The sequence below is a fragment of the Limulus polyphemus genome, unplaced genomic scaffold (assembly GCF_000517525.1).
Source record: "Limulus polyphemus unplaced genomic scaffold, Limulus_polyphemus-2.1.2 Scaffold9826, whole genome shotgun sequence".
Lineage (NCBI taxonomy): Eukaryota > Metazoa > Arthropoda > Merostomata > Xiphosura > Limulidae > Limulus > Limulus polyphemus.
The window spans coordinates 1-9,231 of record NW_013675436.1 but is presented as its reverse complement, the minus strand read 5'-3'; the positions used below and the strand labels follow the sequence as shown (position 1 = coordinate 9,231).

Sequence of the window (9,231 nt, the reverse complement as noted above, 5' to 3'; positions counted from 1 at the left end):
TTTTTGAAACTGATCCAATAAGTGTGTAGTTATAAAAGTTACATCCGTTACAAAAAGGGGAGAATAACAGAGAAGATTACAGTTAAACTCAGCACAGGTTGTGTTTGTGGATTAAACAAAATACCTTACCTGTACAGTCATATTTTCGTTATTTGATGCATGATTTTCAATAAATATTCTATTCTGCGTTTTTTTTTTATCAAAAGAGGTATTGGTGACGAAGTAATTGAGTTTCAAATCACGTCAGTGCAAATTTAAAGAGAGAGAAAAACAAAATACTAAACAGCAAATTTTTATTTTACTCACAAAATCAATAAACTTACTGAATCTATTTATAAAAAGCTCGAAAATGTTTAAAGATATTTCGAACAATACGATCAAACATGCTGCTCACAATATTAAACATAGTAAAAAGATAGCCTAAACTTATCTTCTTGTATTATTTATCAGAACATTAAAAATTCAACTTGACCCTGGAAATCTCAAGACTTGTTTTATTTCTCCTAATTCTTCACGCTACCTCGAGCATTTCCTTTGTGGTCTTTTTTGTTGTTGTTAGTTTAAATTTACACTTATTTTGATTTTGATTGTAAAATTTTTCACAGAAAGATCTATCTTACGATTATAGTTGCATGTTATTGAATTTCTGTTTTGTTATATTCCATCGAATGGTGCAAATTAATACGTATGCCAAATATTCATAAAATAATTCAACTTCAAATTATGTTCTTAAACCCGACAACCGGGCTTAGTATTGTTAGAGATCCGGAAGGATATAATCAAACCCGACAACCGAGCTTAGTATTCTTAGAGATCCGGAAGGATATAATCAAACCCGACAACCGAGCTTAGTATTGTTAGAGATCCGGAAGGATATAATCAAACCCGACAACCGAGTTTAGTATTGTTAGAGATCTGGAAGGATATAATTAAACCCGACAACCGAGCTTAGTATTGTTATTGATCTGGAAGGATATAATTAAACCTGACAACCGAGCTTAGTATTGTTAGAGATCCGGAAGGATATAATTAAACCCGACAACCGAGCTTAGTATTGTTAGAGATCCGGAAGGATATAATTAAACCTGACAACCGAGCTTAGTATTGTTAGAGATCCGGAAGGATATAATTAAACCCGACAACCGAGCTTAGTATTGTTAGAGATCCGGAAGGATATAATATACTATTCTTAAAATAAGATATATGCTATTGAAATACTAAAACAATATGAAAAACAAATATACAGGCAGTGTGATTAAAAACGTAAATAAATGCATTAATAGAGCAATCATCTACAAATTAATAGTTTAAAATATTTGTACTTAATGATATACAAAATGAGCCAAGAAAAAGTATCAGTTCAAGAAGGGTTACTGTGTCTATTGAAAAACGCTACACCAAATATAAACACCTTTACCAACGTCTAATCGTGTAAAGCAGTAAGTTCTCTTTTTTGAGAATACGCCCATTTCAGTTAGTGGAACAAAATTTTTTCTCAACATTAAATATGCCACATGGACCTCGTTAAAGACCTTTCTACTTCCCGGACCTTAACTCAATGACTTTGTTTTCCTTTGGGAATGTCCTCAAGGGTCATGTGACTTTAAAATAATTAGTGTCAAAGCGTGTAGAGCGGTTCCAACGGTAATTCTATGAACACTCTCCACAACAACAATTAGGATAATAAACTTTATCTTGGCTTACACTTCACATTACATTAATATTTACATTTCTTATATTATAATAAAAGAAACTCAATCCTCGAAGGCTTAAAAAATTTCAATATTAGCATAAGTTATGAAAAAGGAAACTTATTCTCATACACTGTTAATACTTTCAAGAATATAAACTTAATTCGTACATATTTCCATAATATTTTTTAAAGATTTCACTACGCATTTCGAATTAAATCCTTCGCACATAGAAACCTATTATTTGTTCTTGTTGTTGGCATTACAGTGTTTCTTATGATGGTAAGTCATGCAGTTTGAGGGTTTGTTACTGTAAGTTACTTAAATATTTATTGATTATTATTCGAAACAGTCAGAAACCGTTTACTGTAATAACCATTAAGGTTTGTTGATCAGTAAGAGTAACGAACAAAAGATTGAAATGTTTTTAAATATCTGTTACATTATATTATTAAACACTAAATTCTTTATTCGGACGTTCAGGGTTTTCCCTAATAGTGTATAACAGTTTTTTATCCACACATACCCATCGCCGATGACGCGTTTTTCTCAATATTACAAATATAATTGATTATGATCACACTTTGCGAACAAACGGCGTTCACATCATTACGATTGTTATATAAATATGTGTTTTGGTATTCTTGTTATAATCACGTTTATATTTGTATTAAAATCATTCTGATTTTGCATATATAATATAAGAGGGTGTTATCTCCATGGCATCAATTCCAAAAAAAAGTGATTGTAGACGCCCTGCTTTTGTAACAATTGTATAAGGAGTTGGTTGTTAAGTTTGTAGCAGCAGTGATCGGTAATCGTACATGATGCGACTGTAAGCAAAGATTATAATTTTCACACTATTGTTCAGTGCTTATATAACTAGTATCTAACATGGCAGTTTCGGTAACTTGAAATCAAAAACTTGAATAATGTCACATTAATTTGTATCTACAAACATCATATAAAACACATTGGCACGTTGTAGCACGAAAATAAGCAAGCTTATGTAAAAAAAAAAACGGACTTTTTACATGATGGATCTTACTAGCTTTATTACACGTAGTATTGGGGAACACTTAATGGTTTATTCTAGAGAGAGAAAGCTAATAGTTATACAAATTCCAAGGATGTTTTTTAAACTTGACTACAGATCACCTTTTTAACCATTAATTGTTTCCACGGATACATATTAAGCTTTCTCTTTCCAGCTTTGTGTTTGAATCAAGCTTTACATAAAATACCCTTCACACAGTCCGAGTCAGCACTGTCACATTCTAGTGCCTTTTAAATACCTCCAGTTTATCTAGTGCGCTCTAACATACCCTTTTGCCATAAATTACTTTACAATGATAATATTATGTCATAGAGGTGAATCTCCATTATAAGCAACATCATTTGGATGAGGGCCTTGGCATTTCTGAAAAAAAAAAAAACATAAAAAAATGTGGATCGATACATAATTCAAAAAACTTCAGAGGTAGTAAATAAAATTAATTATAACAATATCCTACTGATTATTTGAATATATAAACAAAACATCATTATATTAGTATATATCAGCCTCGTTTCGAAGGTTAGTATTAAATACGATATATGTTGGGTTGAGCCTCATCTGATTGATGTGTATGTAAATATATGTTTTGCCACACATCTGCCATCAGTACATCTCTACATGTGCTACACCGTGGCCCTCAAAATATCGAGTCCATATTCCATTTAAAATCATGCATTGGCCAGCATACTGAACGTGGCAGTAGCTGTTGTATCGGTGCTTTATTCACGTAGTGTCCGCAGATCACTCAGGTTTGTCCTGTAGACGATGTTTTTCACATAACCAACAGGAAAAGACCAGATTAACGATGTCAGACGATCGTGCTAGCATGGGGATTGACCTATCTCCTCTCCTTTCTTGTGTAACACGCCCCCTAATTCTTGAAACTGTCAATACCATTTTTTGATAGACTTCTTAACTGATGGATATTTGCTATACACTTCACGATATTGTCTTTACACTAGAATACGTGATTTCATCTCTGCTAGCCACAGGATGCGCATAGCCTTCTCTATCGCCATGCTTGTTAATGAAATGTATTGGATATACAAGAGTGGTTCGTTTAAGAGTTATTATTTAGTTTATTTAATGATTTAATAGTTATATAATTTTCATAACAAGAGTGTTAAAAGTGTTAATTATTTTAAAAGCGATAGTTATAACAAGTTTCGTTATTTAACTCGGTAGGAGTCGTACGCAGTGCACGTAGTTCAATTGTTGTACTACGCTTTTGTAATATTGTAGACGTTATCTTACTCGAAGCTTCCAGGTTTTTCTCCTTACGTGTAATATTGTAGACGTTATCTTACTCAAGCTTCCAGGTTTTTCTCCTTACGTGTAATATTGTAGACGTTATCTTACTCGAAGCTTCCAGGTTTTTCTCCTTACGTGTAATATTGTAGACGTTATCTTACTCGAAGCTTCCAGATTTTTCTCCTTACGTGTAATATTGTAGACGTTATCTTACTCAAGCTTCCAGGTTTTTCTCCTTACGTGTAATATTGTTGCTACTAGGGAGTTAGATATTTTTAGATTTTTCTATTTTTTTTTTAAATACGTCCAGATAGAGAAGTAAAAAAGAAAAAGTGAAGTTAGACTGAGTGATTGTTAGTTTAGCAGTAACGGGCGATATTCACAGAATAACAGAGTAGAGGAGAATGATTTGTTTTGTCAAAGGAGTTCTAAAGTAATTGAACCCACCCGTGTTGACATTTACGAAAAGGAGACAATTATTTAAGGTTATCGATATAACTATGGTAACATACGGGGTAACAGGGGTAACTAAGTAAATTTATCGCAGAATGTATAGTAACAGAGTAGAGAAAAATATTTCATCCTGTTAACTTGGTTCTAAAGTAATTTAACCAGCCTGTGTGAACTTTTGACAAGAAAATATAATTAGAGCTTTGGATACAACTGTGATCTCCTACAATGTAAAGAATTTTTGTACATACGTTTGACTTGTCTTTAATATATTATTTTAAAACAATTGGATTATGTGCTGTCCGTTTATTGTTCGAATTTATCGCCAACAAGTCACAGACACCTACTGTACAGAATTCGGCCCCCATAAAATTCACACTAGGTTTCGAATATTGAACTACTGAATAGAAGGGAAGCCTGCCACTCAGCAGTACCCGCCGCCACAAAAGCAGAATCCGACGTTGAATCAGTTAACGTGATTGACCACCACTTTCGTAGAGGAGGACCTACAGCTAAAAGTGCGAAGTGCGTTGGTGATATCGCAGAGGGAACCATGGACATTTCGATAGGCAGCCTGCATGGTAGTCACTGGACAACACCCAGCTCAGATTTGTTAGCCCAAGCAATTTAGTACTTGTCTAGAAAATGCCCGTTTACAAATTTGATATACTTTAAAAAATTAATAACATATGAGTCTTCCCCCCCCCCTACCCCGCTGAAAATTATACTTTATCAATTTTCACACTTTGGCCGTTACAAATGCAATATTTCTGCTCAACAGTTGAAAGACCAACCAAGGTTTTGCTTGAATTTTATGAAATGTATTGAATTATTCAGTTATTATTTCGATTGCAGAGTTTACAATAAACAGTCTTCAGACAGTGTGGTGAGTTGAAACAGTCTTCACGGCGAACCCTACAGATTGTCATCACATGAGTACAAGAAAATACGATTGATATTTTATGACTTCTGGTTAAAATTTTACTTTCCCAATTTGATTTATGCTGATAAACTTGCTAAATTTTCAATTGCTTTAGAACTTGAACTGCTGTTTATGACTTTTATTTCAGAACACTGTTTTTCAATAAACATTGATATCAGGATCTCGAGAATCAGATTCAGCAAATCTTTACAAATATAAATCTTATGAAGTAATGAAGGTGCTCGACTCGTAATCTGAGGGTCGCGGGTTCGAATCCCCGTCACACCAAACATGCTTGCCCTTTCAGCCGTGGGGGCGTTATAATATGACGGTCAATCCCACTATTCGTTGGTAAAAGAGTAGCCCAAGAGTTGGCGGTGGGTGGTGATGACTAGCTGCCTTCCCTCTAGTCTTACACTGCTAAATTAGGGACGGCTAGCGCAGACAGCCCTCGTGTAGCTTTGCGCGAAATTCAAAACAAACAATGAAGTAATGCATGATTAAATTAAAATAAATAGAAAAAAATAACTTACTACTTGATTGTTCTGCCATAATTTCATTGCACTTTTGTATTTTTCAAATTCACTGCACCAGTCAGTATAAACCTTTTTGTATTCTTTCTGGATTGGAGAGCATGATTCTGTAATAATAGATAATTGAAAAAAAAATTATACTGTACATAACACAGCGTTATCAAACAGAAACTAAGCCTTAAACCATTAAACTGGAGTTGTTTATCCAGTTAAAAACATTTATTTGATAGACTATTATTCTCTACACTTTATAGGTTTACATTAAAACTACTCCAATAACAAATATAGCTGATTAACATCATATGAATGTTTCGTGATTTTGAAAAATAAAAATAAATAATTCAAGTATAAATTGTTATTATAAAAAATTGTAAGTGGTTATTTACATTTACTCCACAATTACGGACTGCTTAAAAATATCGCTGAAACGTAATAAAATTATTACTGTGATGAAACTGTTGGAAAGGTAATTGTCTCAAACTCAGTTTGAGAATTTTGTTAATTAATCATTTCTATCGTTGCCTGCAAATTTTTGACCTGTGACAGCTAAGTTCAAAATACTTCCGATTCTCTTGTGAAGTTCCTACAATTTATGACCATTAAATAATGCATAAAATATTATTGATTAAAAGTATTTGAGTATAAAATTTTAGTTATGACACTCGTCATTTTACTACAAGTGTATTAAAACGTTATAAAATTTGACAAAATGTAATCCGAAATAAAACAAATCATAAACTAAGATGTTTGTTATATAACATTCAAAATTAGTACTTATTTTTATTAGCAGTAAAATTTACTGTAAAAAATTTAACATTTCCATTTATTTATAGTTTATAACACGTTCGAAAGATGACGAAACAATCATAGTTAATACAAATTTGAATTGAATGTTAACTAACTTGAATCAATCGTAACGTTATAGCTACATAGCGTAGTGCCTTCCACTTTACAGTCGTACCGTCCAGCGTTGTCATCACTCATGGACATAATGACAAGCCCAAAGTCCGAAGTTTCAACATATTTCATTTTCTGTGGCATGATTTGATATTTTCCTTTGTCATGTTTGAAATGGTACCATTCTACTGAACCGAGGCCTAACATCTCCTGCTGACGTCGACGGATTGGACACGCGAGATAAACACTTTGTCCCCAGTGGGCCTGAACAGTTTTTCTTTTCTCTTCTAATCGATATAAAACATATGCAAGTTGTTTATACTTTAGTGACAACTGGCAATACAGTTTATTGAATTTAGTCACACGTATTTCAAAAAACCATACTGGTAATGAATTAATAAGATATTTTGACATCAGATTGACAATTTCATAACATATCATTCTATAATTCTTCACTGCAAATAATTAGTCTAGTTAAATTTTTAAGAAAAGCTTTTTGACGTTCATTGATCGTTATAGTCGGATTATAGCTCAAGAACACCACAAGCTGTCGTTCGTGCTGGTTGTTTTGAGCTCAAGTGTTTTCGTCTTAATTTTAAGCCACATGAGCACTTGCAGCACTAGAGGGTGGGAGTGGGGTGTCGAATAACATATACCCGAGTCGATTCCCATCCCCCTATTGCTGCAGATTTGATCTGTAAGATGTAACACATCAGATGTTTAATGCATTTTCTTGTTACGAAACATTTTTGTGCATACATTTTTTAAAATTGTAACTTTATAAATATGTTTGGAAAAATGTTCTTTTATTTTTAAACATCATTACTATACTCGTGGTTTCGTAAAAGAACGCCTTAGTAAGAAAGATAAATAAGCACTTGTTTTATCTAGGAGATGCTACTTATTATATTAAAGAGAATGGTGTTTTTTGTTGTTGTTGTTGTTGTTGTTTTTAATAAATATATAATCTTTATTTCTTGCAAACTTGTATAGTAAGATTTTTCACACTTGCTTCTATTTTTCTTGCCAAGAACCTTTCTGTAATGAACTGAATATGTATGGTAAATGTAAATTAAGGCTATGAGTACATATTATTTATTAATAATTCATAACTTATGATTGTTCAGTTTACTTTTAGGGTAATCTAATTTCAGTTCTTAGCGTTGTAAAATATATTGAGATGTAGATAACACAAATGTACTTTTACATACTGTTGCGTCAGCGAGTCACATGACTAGTGTGACGCCACGTTTCTAGAACTATCCCGTACCTTGGCGAATGCTCTAGTATTTACTAGATATAGGGTATCTGGTATATAAAAGAGGGTGACAACGTGACGGGAGACGAATGTAATGTGTGTGTGAAGATAGTGAGTAATTGAACTGCAGTCACAAGTATTATTGACGTTCGTTGATATAGCGTTTGTTTTAGCGCGATTGTTGAAATTAAGTGTATCGTAAAGTTGTATTCGGAAAGAATAAACCAGTTTTATTAAGTAAAGAACTTGTGTCGCTAAAGTTTCGTCGGAACAAAGTTACGGAAAGTTAATTAACAAACAGAGACGTAACAAATTGGTGTCAGAGAGTGGGATAGAAAAAAAAAAGAGAAAAAGATGGAAACGAGAGGCGGAAAATCAAACTACAGCTTAGCAGATTTGATGGCAGCAATACAAAAACAAGAAAAGAAACAAGAAGAATTGCCACTGCTGTAATCGAAAACCTACAACAATGGCAGCTCGAACAGCAAAATAAACAAGAGAGATTACGCAGTTGTTGGAGGAGAAAGAAAATAAACAAGAAGAGAGACTACAGCAGTGGTTGGAGGAGAAAGAAAATAAACAATAAGAGAAGTTACAGCAGTTGTTGGAGGAAAAAGAAAAGAAACAAGAAGAGAGACTACAACAGCGGCAACTAGAACAAGAAAGGAAACAAGAAGTACAAGCGGAAAACATTAGTAAAGGTAAAAGCGAAATAGATACATTAAAGGATGATCTATTGTCTTTTACACAAGGAGGATACATTGACCATCGACTTAATCAGCCCCAGACAATGGCAAGCCCCTTACAGACCCCGCAGCTAAACCCTAATGCAGACATCTTCAGTCCTGTTAGAAGTCACATCCCAGATATGAATGTCAGTACTAGGATTGATTCAGTAAGAAGGAAGCCACAGGAATACGATGGGAAAGCACCGTGGGAAGCATATAGAGCACAACTTGAGCTACTGGCAGAGATGAATGGATGGACAAAGGAGTAGAAAACAGTATATCTGGCAACGAGCTTGAAAAGACAACCACTGGAAATACTTGGACAGTTGTCAGCAGACGACAGGCACAACTATAGAACACTAGTGTCGGCTCTAGAACTCAGGTACGGAACCCAAAATCAGTCGGAAGTGTACAGGGCTAGGTTTAGGACAAGAGTCCGTGCTA

At 33.8% G+C, this 9,231-nt stretch overlaps 1 protein-coding gene across 1 annotated transcript; it reads right to left on the bottom strand.

Moving 5' to 3' along the window:
- Nucleotides 1–622: 622 nt before the first annotated feature.
- On the bottom strand, nt 623–7,242 carry LOC106476109 (semaphorin-2A-like). Its single transcript, XM_013936778.2, has 3 exons — nt 6,807–7,242; nt 5,905–6,011; nt 623–3,111 (listed from the first exon to the last, which is right to left on the bottom strand). Exons 1-3 carry the CDS (start codon nt 7,240–7,242, stop codon nt 3,055–3,057), a joined length of 600 nt encoding a protein of 199 aa, XP_013792232.2. The 3' UTR covers nt 623–3,054.
- Nucleotides 7,243–9,231: the final 1,989 nt, after the last annotated feature.

Bases quoted from the DNA above. Each gene is read 5' to 3' on its own strand.
- LOC106476109 (XM_013936778.2), bottom strand. From the start codon at position 7,242: ATGATATGTTATGAAATTGTCAATCTGATGTCAAAATATCTTATTAAT. The intron at 6,012-6,806 runs GTTAGTTAACAT...CTATTATTACAG, and splicing joins TAACGTTACGATTGATTCAA to AATCATGCTCTCCAATCCAG. The intron at 3,112-5,904 runs GTAAGTTATTTT...TTTTTTTTTCAG, and splicing joins TATGGCAGAACAATCAAGTA to AAATGCCAAGGCCCTCATCC.